The following is a 16,931-nucleotide window of genomic DNA, read 5'->3' as shown; positions in this document are numbered from 1 at the left end:
GATGAAGTCTCATGAGATTTTCTACTTTTTGTCTTTGCATGATGTCATGCATCATACTCACACATATTTTTCCCAGAAATGTGGGTTGGAATTTCAAGATTCACAATTTCTTGGTCATAGGAGTTATTTAAAAAGTCATACATTCTTTTGCCCATATATGGATGGTCTACAATGCACACATCTGGAATTGTATATTTTTTTGTATGTATCTTTTGCCTCTCGATGCATTAACATGAAACGCAGCTGATGTCAAAAGCACGCAAAGTGACATAATTCTCTATCAGTCCTTTCTTTCTTCCTCCAACAGTGTTTATTGTAAGAGTCACTCCCCAGACACGGTAAGAGCACATGCTCACTAGTGTACACAGTGTGTGCTTCAGCCATGAGTCCATTAAGTAAGATGACTCGCACAGCAAAAACACAATTCAGGTAAAGCATAACAGATGATACTAAGTGTGGCATAGCAAAATACACTTGACTCTCAATGACACTACACAATTGTGCAACAATGACCACTCTAGTGATACACAAGGACTCTGACCTCATTAAAACGTGCCACGAGGTCCTCCACAGCGTTACTGTGCTGGGAGGTATGGGTGGGCATGTTGGGCGCAGACAGGGAGGCCTTGAGGTTCGGGTGCCGCCTAGTTTGACTCTCAGGGCTGCCCAGGTCTCGAGTCAGAAAGCAGAGGTAGTCCAGGGGAAATACCTTGGAGAGGAAAGACAATACAGTATTAGTCTCTATTGTTGGGATTAAAGCAGCCCTATTTGTTTTTAGCAAGTGTCCTCCTACTCGTTGGTAAAGCTGCTGCTCCTGCTCAGTGAGGATGCAGGCGATCTCCTCGGGGAACTGCACGAGGTGCCGCAGCTCGGCCAGCTCTTTGCTGATCCCGCTCAGGCCAGGAGGAAGAGTGCTGCTGTTGCTGTTGCTGGTGGCCATGCTGTTGGCCAGCTGTCGCTCTGGATACAAGACAGTGAACTAAATTTTGATTTATACAAATGAGGCCGCTCCAAATTTGCATAACAACAAAACATGAAAGTCAAATAAATTCTGTATAGCAGGGAAAGAGTATCTCACACTTTTCCCTGGCAGAGCAAATCTGCTGAGCACATAAGGGCATTTAGATCAACAATACTATCTGCCCTAATGGCTGGACAGGAAAAAAAAAAAAAAATTATGCTCATGCATAGACTCCTTCCTAATTCCTTTCCCCTCTAGCAGAGACACTCCATCCTCTTGGGAGTCGTTGATCACCTGCGCTGAGTTCCTGTGTTTGGATTCCATTCAGGTCCATTACTCAACTTGTATGCATGCACACACATACAATAGCATCTCATCCTGCTGCAAAGGACTAATGGACACTTTGTGAAGGATGGCCAAGTGTCCATACAGTAGATGGGGAGTCCTTCAATTTAAATCTTTATTCAAATGTATGCATTCTCTGGATGACAGATCGATTACACACACATGCACGCAGGAAACACACACACACACACACACACACACACACACACACACACACACACACACACAAACACGCCCACCACTCTCTGTTCATTGTCAACAGTGTTTTAATACATAACGCAGGCAGACACACACTTCCCGGTAACCCTTGAGATGTTCAACAAGTCGTCATGACAACAGCAGCGGCAAATGGCTTTTTTCACAGTTTAATTTGTGTATAAATGAGCACACACGGGTTTTGCAAGTATATATGCGTGTGCGTGCGTGTTAGATTGAATGAGGTGGTTCAAAGAGAGAACCACTAGGAATAAGAAGAGCAAAAAAGCACAGAAAGAAAACAAGAGCGTAGTAAGAATAAATGTCATAGTTCTAAAGGCATGATTATCCAGTAAATACTGTCAATGTCAAACATGGAGAAAGACTGCAGGCTCTGCATAGTGCTCCTTTATACAAGCCATTGAAAGTGTCCAATTAAATATGATTTATAAAGAAGAAAAGGCCCAAAACCCCTAAACTTTACAGTTTTCAAGTTCGGAGACTCCGTTTCAGCTTTTCCAAATGATGAACTTTTCCCATAACAAATAATGGAATATGAATTTATTGGCTCCAGAGTCAAACGGTCAACCTCACACTGTACCAACATTCTTTGTCATAATGTAAAAAAGAAGCTAAGCACTGTATTATTAAAACAAATTACTTGTACATATGACATATGACGGTGAATGTCGAGAGGAAATTTTACTGTAGGTGCCTGCGAGGTGAGTCTCTTCACATTTAACAGAAATCATTTTGCAGTGTGCATAAAATGTTTCTTCTTTTACTAATGGTGTCAACTTCAGCCATACTGTACTGAGCAGCAAGACAGAAAAGTGTGTCTGAATAAGTTCCATTTCCTTTTCTATTGTTGTTGTCAAATTACTCCCCGTCGCTAGTACCCTTTTAGGACGTTAATACGTATACACTTTGTAACCTATAACACAAAGCTGACATGCAGGCTATTTTTTCATTTAAATACAGCGGTGTGAAAAAGTATTTGCCCCCTTCCTGGTTTCTTTGCATGTTTGTCACACTTAAAGGGATAGTTCTGATTTTTTGACATGAAGTTGTATGAAATCCCCATCAGCATTATAGTCCATTTACAGCGACTTACAGTTCTGGTCAGATTTCTGTGATGAAGAACAACATATAACGGTAAGCGTTTTGTGAGGTTAGATTTTTTTGAGAAGGCATTTTTGTGATTGCGGCTGCACGGTGGCCTAGCGATTAGCATGTTGACACCACAGTCAGGAGATCTGGAAGATCTAGGTTCGAATCTCCATTGAGCATCTCTGTGTGGAGTTTGCATGTTCTCCCCGTGTGTGTGTGGGTTTTCTCCGGGTACTCCGGTTTCCTCCCACATTCCAAAAACATGCATGTTAGGTTAATTGGAGACTCTAAATTGTCCATAGGTATGAATGTGAGTGTGAATGGTTGTTTGTCTATATGTGCCCTGCCATTGGCTGGTGACCAGTCCAGGGTGTACCCCGCCTCTTGCCCAAAGTCAACTGGGATAGGCTCCAGCATATCTGCGACCCTAGTGAGGATAAGCGGTAGGAAGATGGATGGATTCTTGTGATGTAAATGTATAAAAAAAAAACATAACGCACATTGTTTTGAGAAGACATACACTTTACTTAATTGTCCCCAGAAACTAAGCGGCTCTATGTTCTTCATCACAGAAATCTGACCAGAACTGAACTTAGGAGACCAAGTGGGGGGTAAGTTGCTGTTAATGGACTACAACGCTGATGGGGATGTCATACAACTTCATGTGAAAAAATCCAAACTATCTCTTTAAATGTTTCAGATCATTAAACACATTTAAATATTAGTCAATAACAACACAACTGAACACAAAAATAGTTTTTAAATGAATGTTTTTATTATTAAGGGAGAAAAAAAATCCAAACCTACATGGACCTGTATGAAAAAGTGATTGCCCCCTAAACCTAATAACTGGTTAGGCCACCCTTAGCATCAACAACTACAATCAAGCATTTGCATTAATTTGCAATGAATCTCTGTGGAGGAATTTTGGCCCACTCATCTTTGTAGAATTGTTGTAATATAGCCAAATTGGAGGGTTTTCCAGTATGAACATCCTTTTTAAGGTCATGCCACAGCATCTCAATAGGATTCAGGTCAGGACTTTGACTAGGTCACTCTAAAGTCTTGATTTTGTTTGTCTTCAGCCGTTCAGAGGTATATTTTCTGGTGCGTTCTGGATCATTTTACTGCTTCAGAACACAAGTTGGTTTCAGCTTGAGGTCACGAACAGATGGCCAGACATTCTCCTTCAGGATTTTTTTGGTAGACAACAGAATTCATGGTTCCATTCATCACAGCAAGTCTTCCAGGTCCGGAAGCAGCAAAACAGCCCCAGACCATCACTCTACCACCACCATATGTTACTCTTGATATAATATTCTTTTCTGAAATGCGCCGTTACCTTTACGCCAGATGTAATGGCACAGAAACCTTCCAAAAAGTTCAGCTTTTGTCTCGTTAGACCACAGTGTATTTTCCCAAAGGTCTTGGGGATCATCAAGATGTTTTCTGCCAAAATTGAGATGAGCCTTAATGTTCTTTTTGTTCAGCAGTGGTTTTCATCTTGGAACTCTGCCATGCAGGCCGTTTTGTCCAGTGTCTTTCTTATGGTGGAGTCATGAACACTGACTTTAACTGAGGCACGTGAGGCCTGCTGTTCTTTGGATGTTGTTGTTGGGTCTTTTATGACCTCTTGAATGAATCGTTGCTGCGCTCTTGGGGTCATTTTGGTTGGCTGGCCACTCTTGGGAAGGTTCACCACTGTTGTTTTTGCCATTTGTGGATAATGGTTCTCACTGTGCTTCGCTGGAGTCCCAAAGCTTTAGAAATGGCTTTATAACCTTTTTCAGACTGATATATCTAAATTTATCTCAGTTAAGTTATGTTTTAACAGAGGGACAATATTTTTTTCACCCAGGTCCATGTAGGCTTGGATTTTGTTCTCCCTTAATAATAAAAAGTAAACTGAAATGTGACTTGATTTTATGGAAAACTACCAATAAGGATGTCCGGCCCACCACATTTAGAGCTGTTTCCATGCTAATTCATGCATACACACATACACATGACAGGCTATGATGCATTAATATCGCCTTTATTCCAGGTTCTTGTCGCCTCCGCGTCGCAGCAGGAGGCCTCTCACTTCCTGTGCAAACAAGGTCAAGGGTTGCCCTTCAGACCGAATGCAAGCCTTCAGTAGCATTGTTATTCATTAGGTGTAATAAGCACATACACAACAATGGCTCGTGCGTTAGAAAATAATATGCATTACTGCTTTCATCCAGCTACTCATGGCCTCTTGAGAGCGAGTTAAAGCTGCTTTGATTGTCTCTCCCTGAAGCAAAGAATGAATACATGAATGACTGACGATGTGGTCATGAAATTCATATCACTACTTTCAGGCGCGCTCTGTTTTCCAAATCAAAAGTGGTGCCGTGTGACAAAAGGATGAGAGGGACAGGACTGGTTGGACAGTGGAGTCTCCAAATGCCCCAAAAGTCGTACAGTTCGGAGTACAACCAAAATATTCTGCAAAATGTGTCTTAAAAGCTGCCAGATGTTAACAAAAATGGTGAATTCACTCCACCAGTTTTGCTTTTTTCTGTTTATTGGGGCCCCACTACTGAACGGTACCAGTGATTTCAAAGAGTAGAAATATGATGATAACCATAGAACAGGAAATGCAACTTATTGCGACATGTGAAAGAGGTTTCTGCCCTGGCTGCTCACTTTTACACTTTTACAACAGTTACAATGTTACTAAAAACATTCCCTGTAAAGTATGATGGCAACAGTTTGGCTCTGGAACAGATGAATTCACAGACTTGTGAGGTTACACCGTTCATAAGACACAGAAACATTGAAGTCGTATAATTGGGAATATTTAACCAAAATATTCTTGCTGCAAAAGTTGCGAAATGTCAGCAAAACTGGTGGATTAACTTCACCACAGAAAAGGTATATGAGGAATATGACAATAACCACTGAAAAGGGACTGGAATTTATTTAGGCATACGGAAGAACATTTCTGTTCTCGCTGCTCCGTACAGTATAGCTAAAGTCGACTTCGTTATAATAAAGAAACAGAATGAGCTGTTGAATGTGAAAAGACTCAAGTCTCAGGAACATACAGAAACCATCCCTTTGCATGATCTTCTTCACCAAATTCCTCCAAACAGGGAAATATTTTTTTTATTGAAACCTCCCATAAAAATTGTATTATATAAAAAAGTCTGTTAATGCTTGCTTTTGACCGAATATCTGATTTGCATATATATATATATATATATATATATATATACACACTCCTGATCAAAATCTTAAGACCAGTTGAAAAAGTGGTAGAATTTGCATTTTGCACATTTGAATCTTAATGAGGTTTTAAGTAGAGCTACAATATGCAAAAACAAGAACGGGGAGTGAGACAAAAAGCACTTTGAAACAGTAATTTATTGAAAACAACAATTAAACTGAAATAGGCTGTTTATCGGCTGATCAAAAGTTTAAGACCACAGTCTATAAAAGCCAAAATTTGCTCCAAATGTTCATTTTCTGTCAGGCATTCACACTGTCATGCCCTCCTGATGGCTAAAGCTAAGAAGCTTTCTCTTTTTGAATGTGGTGGGATTGTCGAGCTGCATAAGCAAGGCCTCTCGCAGCGTGCCTTTGCTGCTGAGGTTGGGGGCAGTAAATCAGTCATTCTACATTTTTTGAAAGATCCTGAGCATTATAGAACAAAAAAGTCAAGTGGTAGAGCCCAAAAAAAAAAATCACACCTGCGCTGAGCCGGTGGATCCGACTGGCTGACCATCAAGACACAGGGTGGTCTTTGACCCAAATTAAGGCCCTTACTGGCGCCGACTGCAGCGCAATAACCATCACACGGCATCTGCAGGAAAAGGGTTTAAAAAATGAATTCAAAGACCTCGTCTCCTTCAAAGCCACAAAACTGCCCGTTTAGACTTTGCCAGGGAGCATCAAACATGGGACATTGAAAGGTGGAAAAAAGTTTTATTCTCTGATGAGGAAAAAATGTAACCTTGATAGTCCAGATGGCTTCCAACGTTACTGGCATGACAAGGAGATCCCACCTGAGATGTTTATCATGGTCTGGGGTGCTTTTTCATTCAGTGGAACACTGGAGCTTCAGATGGTGCAGGGTCGTCAAACGGCCGATGCTTACGTGCAGATACTGCAGCGGCCATCCCTCATGACTGAGGGCCCTTGCCTGTGTGGTAACAGCTGGGAGAATAACATCACTCTTTTGGACCATCCTGCATGTTCCCCTCATTTAAATCCCATAGAGAACATTTGGGGATGGATGGCAAGGAAGTTTATAAAAATGGCCATCAGTTCCAGACAGTTGATGCCCTTGGTGAAGCCATCTTCACCACTTGGAGCAATGTTACCACTAGCCTCCTGGAAACACTCGCATCAAGCATGCCCAAACCCATTTTAGAAGTGATGAACAAGAACGGTGGAGCTACTCATTACTGAGTCCTACTGGGAACATTTTTGTTCTGGTTTGGAGAGTTTTTTGTTATTTTTTTGAGCGATGGTCTTAAACTTTTGATCAGCTGATAAACAGCCTATTTCAGTTTAATTGTTGTTTTCAATGAATGACTTTTTCAAAATGCTTTTTGTCTCACTCCCCCTTCTTGTTTTTTCATATTGTAGCTCTACTTAAAACCTCATTAAGATCCAAATGTGCAAAATGCTAATTCTAGCATTTTTTCAACTGGTCTTAAGATTTTGATCATTTTTATATATATATATATATATATATATATATATATATATGTAGTACACACTCCTGTGTGTGTGTATGTATATATATATATTTATATACATACACACACACACACACACACACATACGTTCTTCCACACAAAACTGCAAGCAAATTTTTCATTGAAACGACTCATTAATTTTAAAAACTTGATGTTTCACTATCAAAAAAAAGAAGAAATGGCCTGAAGCCGCTTAACACTTGCAGAGACTCATTGCATTCTGAAGAAAATATACATTCTTCTACACCAAACTCATCCATGCATGCCTTCATAGACCTTGCTGCGTGTATTGGGATGCAAGAAAAGACATCTTCCCCAAACTGTTGCCACAAAGTTGGATGCATACAACTGTTCAAAATGTCTTATTAAGTTCAGAGGGGACTGACTGATTGATTGAATATTTGACCAAAACACTTTCATGGAGTAGTCTAAATCATCACTGCTTTTATGTTAAGAAAAATGAGCACATCTGTGCATCTAAAACTGAAAATTTCCCAGAAAATGTCACTGCAGCCTCCATCCAGTACCAGGAAATGTCTTTTTAAAGTTCCTCGCTTTACATGTTGCTGAGCTGTCAAAGTAAAGCGGCTAGTCCACGCACATCAAAGGAACAGACACACGCACACACACATTCCCACGAAAAACAATCAACACGTTGTAAACAGAGTTATAAGTGGACACCGTCTGCACATGTATGCATGGAAGCATTAGCATGTATTGCATTCAAATTCTAACATGCTAACAACTTATGTAGAGTTTTAGCATAGATGGAAACACGTGCTAACCTTTTGAATGTACATATGGGCCGTAGCACTGGAATACAAGTGTTTTTTGATTTTTTGTTGTATTGTTTTCAGCTGTAAAGTGTGTTAATTTATCCTTGACCTAGTGACCTCAGCTGTTTGGTTCAACAGGACACAAAGGCACCCAGCGACTGTAAACCCTGGCACGCTGTCATATTTAGTTCTCATGTCAATGGGTCAAAATGTGCACAGCAACACTGTATATAAAAAAGATATAAAATAAATAATCAATATATAGTATATGTTCTTGTCAATACGAAATATTATGTGGAAATAATAACACACTACCGGTCAAAAGTTTTAGAACACTCAAATTTCTCTGGAGGAAAAACCTACATTTTTAACTGTTAAGATGGTCTGTCTCTCTTCCATTATTAATTCCCCCCAAATTACTGTCTCCAGTACAATGCTGTTCAACTGATGTTCAGGAGGGTATAGTACCACAGTGTGTTCTCAACATTGCTTTTATGCAGACAGAGGAGGTATTCCAGTACTCCAGAAGTTGGAACACCTGTAGGAATCCATTTCTGCAGAACAGTTTTAAATTGTTGACCCATTTTGTGGTCCCTAAAACAGGCCTTTTTGTATAATGCTGAAATACACATTACATTTTAATTTTGGGTAACCTTACCTTTTTTTAACCTCTGGCACTTCAGCACTTACCTTTGTACCATTTCAAGCTATTCACTGGACTTGAACGACTTGAATTTCAATAAATAAATAGAAAAATTGGGCTGTTCAAAAACTTTTGACCGGTAGTGTATATTCATATAATAAAATATAATTGAAACATATAAAACATGTAATTGCATTAGTGAATTTCACTGTAGGGATTATAATTTAGACAAATATTATCATATTTTGTTGTCAATCCAAAATTGTCATTTGCATGATCCACTAATAAATTAATATAATGAAACATGTTTAATTTCAATATGTTTCTATTTAAAATATGCATGTAACACTGTAAAAACAAATACATACATAAATATATAAATACATACATAACTAAAAAGTATAAATATTTTCTTGTCAATCTAAAATATTACGTTGATCTAATAATAAATGGATCAATAAAATTGAATTTGAATTATAATTAGTTAATCATACAATTTTTTTTATGTAAAGAAAATTGGGTAAAATAGTTGACAAGAAATTATTCATTAAATCTATTTCTTTGTATTAAATTTTCAGGATTCTATTGGATGATTAAAACATGGCTAAAATGTACAGTTATGGAAAAAACTATTAGACTGAATATGACTGAAACTAAAAACTAAACACAACACATTTGGCAGTACAGTGCTATAGCTATTCATGTAAGAACTTACCGGTAAGTGATTTTGGTTTTTATCAAGAAAACCATGGTAGTTGCTGGATATCAGCTCTTAAATTAAACTCTTACGAGATATATTTGTTATCATTATTATATTTGTCCAAACAAATGTGTCTTTGGTTGTACCAGGCATTAAAATAGATGAATAAACTGAAGAAACAAGGGTGGTCTAATATTTTTTTCCATGACTGTATTTAAAAAATGTATAAATAGAGTAGAAAAAGAAATAGCACTTAATGTAAATACACCAAATCAAAGCAAATATTGTTACAGTCGTGCATAAAATTGCTAATATTTTGAAGCCCCACCCTAAATAAAAAGAATATGAAAAACATTGCTTGTACTTTAGGTAGTAAGGAACAAGACACGAGGACAAGCAGACAGTGTCTACTTACTGATCAGCTTGGGGTCCATTCTATTTGAGTGCTTCATGTTACTGCTCCATGCAGCTGACCACTCCACCTCCCACGCCGACACTTCAGTGGACTATAAAGGTCTACAAAGGTGCACCCGTGGACACTGGAGCCAACCGGCGGTCCGTTTCCCCCCCCAGCTGCTCTCTGGCTCTCATCTCCCAGCAAAGCCTCCTACTTAGGCTCTATCTATGCTTGTCCTGCTCAGTAAACACTCTTAACATGTCCTTACATTCACTCGCTCTCTCTTTCTCAACATACCCCCCGCCCACTTGGACTTCCCCCCAGCACCATACATAGTTCACAGCCATGTGCTAGAGTTCCACCAAGCAGACAACCAATCACTATTACAACGAGTCAGGTAGCACACATGGAGGGTTGGGCAACAGGTATGTCTAATAGAATGCATGCATTTCTGGCAAACATTTTATCTAAGTGTAGCACTAATCCCAAGAGCCTATTTAAGAACCCCAAAGGTGACAAGAATCTATCATCTCCCTAATTTGTTTGCTCCACTTTTGACAGAAGATAGTTGGTTTCCCAATTCCGAGTATTCTTGACGTTACATTATTCATCATGGTCATAATATTGCCTCAGACCTGCCCCTTGCTAGATGAGCCCACCCCGTGAATACACCCATTGTTTTGTAAAAAAACACGGCAAAACCAAAAAAAGGCTTTGCTACACATCTTAAAATAAAGCTCAGTTTTTCTTGAGTGAATAGGCTAACTTGGCATGATGTTGCTGTTAATATGTGTGTGTCGTTAGCATGTGTCCTCCTGTCCCACTCCTTAGTGTTATGTTGTTGTATGTGATATATGGCATTTACAGTATTACTTTAGACAGGTGCAGTGATACAGTCTATATGTAAAAAGTGGAAAAACTACAAAACGGCGACTAAAGGTGAATAATGTTCCTGAGATCGTACATTTCAATTCGTTTTTGGGTAAATAATCGGTCAAAAAGTTTGTCTTTGGCTTTTGGAGATTTTTGTGAGAAGTGTCACTGTTGCATTGTGCATTTGTCATTAGTAATCAAAGCTAAGACTGTTTTATTGTTGTGAGGTTTTAATATTAACACTAGTTCACGTGTTTTATTGGCCTTCGGCATGTTCTAAAAACTATTATTATCAATGAGATATATTATTAGATATTAAGACAAATTTGTTTTGTCACCTATAACTCAAAGCCAAGATGCCTATGTATTGTTCAGATAGCTTAGCATATATTGACCTACACTGGATTAGGTCTGGCATCTTTAATGCAATAAATGTAACACAGCGGCCCTGTGCCTTCAATTTTTCTGTAGGGAAACCTTTCATTTCTTGCAAGCAACCATCTAAGAACTTTAACGTGTATTTTTAGCATTTGTATGGCAGAGTAAACAATATGGCATCCTTGAGAATTCTCTCCACTACAACTCCCCACCACATCTGCTGTCAGAGGGCGGGCGGGCAACACACGGAATAAACAACGGAAAAAATACAAAGGTGGAAAAGAAAATGAAAGATAGCAACAGTGGAGCTGGCAGGGATGGGTTGGTGGCTGGACACACTTCCTTTTCAGCAGTGCCAGCAAATTGTGTTACTAAGGAAATGAGGACCGACTTGAAGAGCTCTACCATTTCTATTTCAAGTGACATAGCAATGGGGAACTAATATTACTTACTACTTCCACAAATTAATCCATAACTAAATTGACCATGCCGTCTCTCAATACTGGCATGGTCTTATGTTGGGGATGTATGGTTGATTTGAAGGCTTAAAATATGGCATCTTTGTATGGCATCTGTATCGTGTGTCGTGTATCGTCTCATCTCGTGAACTGAGAGAAATTTAGCGTAAATACTTAATTTAATGCCTCTATTCAATTAACTGCCAAGTCTCCTATAATGGCTGGTTGCATTGGTCTACAAAGGAAATAGCTGCTTTAGCATTAACAGCTGTGGCTGTAAGCATCTTCCTGATGTAGTTTGTTTTTGAGTGCCACAAGATGGCAGCAGCTGCATTTGAGGTATCAAGAGCAGATTTATCTACCTCTACATGCACTTTAAGATGTTGCTACTCAGATGTTGGTGTTAAACTCATGCTTTTTACTCGGCCTGTCACGATAACAAATGTTTATGGATGATAATTGTCCCACAAATTATTGCAGATAAACAATATTATTGTCATTATTTTGAGACCATTTTTTCATTCATGTGCATGTACACCGTATCAAAAGCAATAAACTTTAATTTCTCAAGAGGATTTAACATTGTAATTGGAATGTCAAGAGCTTTTAAGTAAAATAAATTAAACAAACAAACAAAAAAGACAAAAACACCCCAATGAAAATGGTCCAAATGGACTCCGTCTCTTTTAGCAAAAATTAAACTTAAATAAAAATCACAATCAATCACAATATTTCTAATTTTGAATGAGTGTCACTTTTGTTATTGTCTGAATACTGGCAAAAAAAAGGAGAAATAACCCGGAAATACTCTGAAGTTCACATTGTGTGTCAATGCAGACATCAGCTCATTTACATTATATACTTCTTTGATTCACTTTTAACAACATTGTGTGTGGAATACGCTATATACATTTAATGAGGAGTCACGTTTTGTCTGAGTTGGGTCAAAGTATAAGTTTTGGATGTAGCAAAATGCATTTGGTGCACAATGAGGTGTTATACTTCAGCAATCACGGCAACTGAAACGTAAGTTCCACCGTTTTCTATTAGTGTAATTTCCGGTGTACAAGCCGCTACTTTATCTTAAACTTTGAACCCTTCGGCTTACACAGTGGTGCGACCAATTTATGGCTAAGTTCTAATCTCGTGACATCTCCTTTACTTCACAACTACTACTAATCATTTAAATACTGTGCCACATGAGTCAGTGAGGAAACATGTTCCGTTTTTGTCACTCTGCTGCCGCCTGTCTGCTCTGTTTTGTAGTGCAGAGGCGGAGCTGATTGCACACACCTGCATTCAATCATCCTGCACCTTCATTACCTGCTGCAAGGCAGCAGTCAGACCCCAGTTTGTTCCTTGCTGTCCGACAGCCGTTCATGCTTTCGTGGTGTCTTAGTTACTAGTGTATTTTTGTTATTGTTCCCTGTGTGCTTATCCCGCAATGTTTCCTGCCTATCTTGCTAAGGTTAGCCCTGCTTCGTTTTCAGCAGCACCTTTAGTTTTGCTAGTATTTTTTCTCCTGCCTTCTGTTTATCCTTGGCAGTGCTTTTTGCTCCTAACTTTTGGCTACTGCCCAGTGACTTTTTGTTTGTATTTTTGTATTCTCTTGTTTTTCTCCTGTACGCAGTTTTTGTATTAAAGTATTTTTTTCTGTTACAACGCTGTGTGTATTCATTCTGGAATCCAAACCTCGGCCTTGGCCGAACGTGACAAAGGTAGCTCTTTCTTTGGCAGGAGCCAATTACAGGATATCAGTTAACTCACGACAAGCTTGTCAACCCACTGGAAATCAGAGGTCAATCAATATAACAGTCTGACTTACGGTGCCATCTTACAAAGAACACTAAACTAATCACACAGCAAATTAACACTTAAAAGGTAGCTAGGAAATATAAAATACAAGTACCAATACGAGTTAAAAATGAAATGAAATGCAATATGGAAAAATGTTAAAATTGTTTTGCCACAATATGCCATTTTATGACGTGGACATGTGCGGCTTATAATACGATGCAGTTTATATATGTACAAATCTGTTTTTCTGTCTAAATTTATTGGGTGCACCTTAAACACCGGTGCGTCTTATACACCAGAAATTACGGTATTTATTTAATTGTCTTCATGTCAGAAAATGAGGATGTGCAAACAGGCTGAAATTCACATCAGATCGTGTTTTATACACAACAGGCACAATGAATGTATTTGACACTGTTTCCTGTGTTTATTCAGTATGTTTGCAGTATATTTTGACATGGCTATGGCTTCAAATCACTGTAGTCTGTGCGTTATAACCCTCGAAGTAACGGGACTGGTACGTCTGTAAATACTCTCATATGCTGGTACCCCTTTCAGGATAATCACCCATTTGCGTTTGCTTACTTGTTACTCCTCATGACACTCACTTGCAGCACCAACCAACATGCATGCACATGTTCATTTATCGAGGCTGGTAAAGTTATCAAATTTGTTTTTATTTATTGTGCAGTTCATAGATTTATTGTTTATTTATCGTGACAGGCCTACATGTTACACTTGCCCTACTGTTGTGTACAATGAAATCTACTCTTACATAAGTGTTGTGCAATACGCTTGACCAATATACATAAATAACCAGGTGGCCAAAAAGAGCTATGTTTTCCTTTTCACTTTCCAATGGACTCCAAGTCATTATGAAAGTTTTTAAAAACAAACTTGTTCTATATAATTTATATATATAAATTATAATAATACATGTATATGTAAACATTTAGGAAATAACAGCCAATCTCCAGTTATCACCTGCTTTGGATAAGCTCCCCGGCTACAATTATGGCATTTATGCTATTATGTCTTGGCAACTTTTACAACCCTCCGCTTGTTTGTTAATATAACTTCAATACAAAATGTGGAAAAAAAACCCATAAAATACGGGCTAGCTGTGGCAGAGTTTCATCCTTGAAACTGCTTAAAGGCCTTTCACAAGCATTCACTGGACGGTCCATATAAAAGACAAGTTAGTCATACAAAACACGGCAATAAGGCCGTTTAGTGGTGAGACCATGACCATATATGGTATCAAAGAAATTAGTGTATCATCCAAACTTAAGCAAATGTCTCCTATAACATCCAATAATGACTTTAACCTTACAAACTAAGTCCCTTGCATCCCGTCTTAGAATGTTTTCTAAAGAGATGGTAGGAGATAAAAATCAAGATTGTCCTCTTGCCAAGACTTAAAAATGCCCATGCACTGTGTACTGTATATGGTTGTATTTTCGTGCTCTCAGGTCACTTTTTGCATGATTGGGACTCACAGAGAAAGACGTACAAGGTTGTGTGTTGACAGTGTGGATGTAGGGGGGCCCTCCTGCAGAGACAGCCTGTCCCATGGCGCGCTGCCAGTGGACTTTTAACATCCAAGCTCAGCTTACATTTGTAGCATCACTGCAGAAAAGCTGGACAGAGAGCTACCAGAGTAACTGACTGGACACTTAGTCATATCATATGACTTGTGACATATGCCTTTTCATTCCTGCTGTGTACATGAACTCAAAAGGCAACCACTGTAATCGACAAAAGCAACAACAAAAAAAAGACCATGTGGAACAAGTGTAGACCGCACAGGAAGTACAGGGATGACTCACAGACACTTGAACATAATTTACCCATACTGGAACCTACAACTAAACCTTATTATTATTATTTTATTATTATTATTATGTCACACACCTTTCAGCATGTTGAGGGACTGGCCAAATGGGCAGGGCAGGCCGGAGCGAGCCCCGAGCGCGGTCGTGGCGTCCAGAAGGGCTCCGGTCAGCAGAGAGCACACAGACGTCCGATGATCAGACGCCAGATAAAACCTAGAAGAAAGAAAAAAATAAGAAGGTGTAACTAAATAGGGGTGAATCACTAAAAGGGAGTTTTCCCTCACAACCACAGCTGAGTATTGGCTCACACAGGGAACGCTGCATGTGTATGTAAACAATTTAAACATCACAAAGTGGACCTGCTGTAGGCTACAGTTGCACTCCAAATTATTAACCCCCCCCAATTGGTAAAGGTAATAGTAGAGTTTATTTCAAACATGTTTAACAAAGTTACATTGAAGCATATCTTTGTATATCTTGGTATATTGTAAATTACATCACTTTTATAACCCTGCAGCAGTTGAAAACAAACCAAACCAAAAAATCACATTTAATATTACAAACTTTTATATTGAAAGTTTGTACATTTTTAAATAAATGTAACCCGCAATGGGGGAATAATTTCGAGTGTAACTGTATGTGACTGTATAACATCCACAAAAACGGTTATATCAATAAAAAAAAAGTCAAGTTTAAAAAATCAGTCTACAATAATAAAAAAAAAAAATAATTAAACTTTAAGTTATTTTATTTTGTCAAAAATTATAATTACTTTGACAAAATTTTTATTTTATTCAACATTTTATTTTATTTAAAAAATATTTGGATAAGAAACGTATTAGTAGTAGAGTCCCACCTGGGTGGATAAAATCCCTGGCTGTGATCAGGAAGGGTCCTCTGATCCGGTCCTGGTGGACGACTGCTGATGGGGTGCAGCGGCCAGCAGGAATGTTGAAAATTGCTGATGCATGCGGGCCGACACAGAAGCAGCAGCAGCTTTTTGGCGGGATGAGTCAGGTTAAGTTGGACTGCATCCTGAACATTGTTGGCTACCTGTTGAGCACGCCAAGGACAAATTAGAAGCAGCTTATAGAAAGATGTGTAATTTTACATCCTGCAGTTGACATGGTTATTGCGATACTCTTGACTATTTATTGTGGAACAAAGCTGGCCAACTTAAACACCAACTCATTATGTGTTTTACATAATAGGTCCGGAAGGAGGGATGGGTTTCCTGCAAAGATTGGGTCATCACATTTGCACTGTCCCAAGAGGAAAGAGAGCTACCAGCCTGCACGTTTGAAGAGGGTATGCACTAAAAACCATGAAGTATTAAGACAAATAGCCTCCATTAGGATGTTTTGCTTATAATCATCGGAGCGTTGACCGAACGTCTTCATAAACGGTGCACTGGTCAATAGGCAGTAGACATTCAGTCTACGAGATTAACAATGCATTTTTGTCCACATTCAAGAGACAAGTCTAAAAAGCAAAATAGTAGACTTGGCCTACATGGTACATAGCCTGCATGCCTTTCCTGTCATGCTGTTATGAAACAACTGGATTCCACACAGATGGACTCACTTCAAGCTAAACAGTGAGTTCACCTCATGCAATGACCAAACTCAGCAATCAGGCAATCAGTCATTTGACACATGGTCAGTGACTTTCCCAAAGACGTTTTGCTTGATGGCTGCCACGTTTTTCCAACCAATCTTGCTCTAATTTTACAG

The 16,931-nt window shown here is 38.9% G+C and overlaps 1 protein-coding gene across 7 annotated transcripts in view; it reads right to left on the bottom strand.

Annotated features, from left to right (window-relative positions):
• The window catches only part of plce1 (phospholipase C, epsilon 1), an 85,735-nt gene that overhangs the window by 27,281 nt on the left and 41,523 nt on the right, over positions 1-16,931 (bottom strand). For all 7 annotated transcript variants that reach the window (XM_054767321.1, XM_054767322.1, XM_054767323.1 and 4 more), the window contains 4 exons: positions 16,055-16,251; positions 15,278-15,411; positions 794-960; positions 542-709 (listed from right to left, as the gene is read on the bottom strand). In XM_054767321.1, the coding sequence (XP_054623296.1) occupies positions 542-709; positions 794-960; positions 15,278-15,411; positions 16,055-16,251 (666 nt within the window). The remainder of the gene's footprint in view (positions 1-541; positions 710-793; positions 961-15,277; positions 15,412-16,054; positions 16,252-16,931) is intronic.

This window comes from Dunckerocampus dactyliophorus, chromosome 2, assembly GCF_027744805.1.
Source record: "Dunckerocampus dactyliophorus isolate RoL2022-P2 chromosome 2, RoL_Ddac_1.1, whole genome shotgun sequence".
Taxonomy (NCBI): Eukaryota; Metazoa; Chordata; class Actinopteri; order Syngnathiformes; family Syngnathidae; genus Dunckerocampus; species Dunckerocampus dactyliophorus.
The sequence above is the reverse complement of the archived record's forward strand: the minus strand, read 5'-3'. Positions and strand labels throughout refer to the sequence as shown.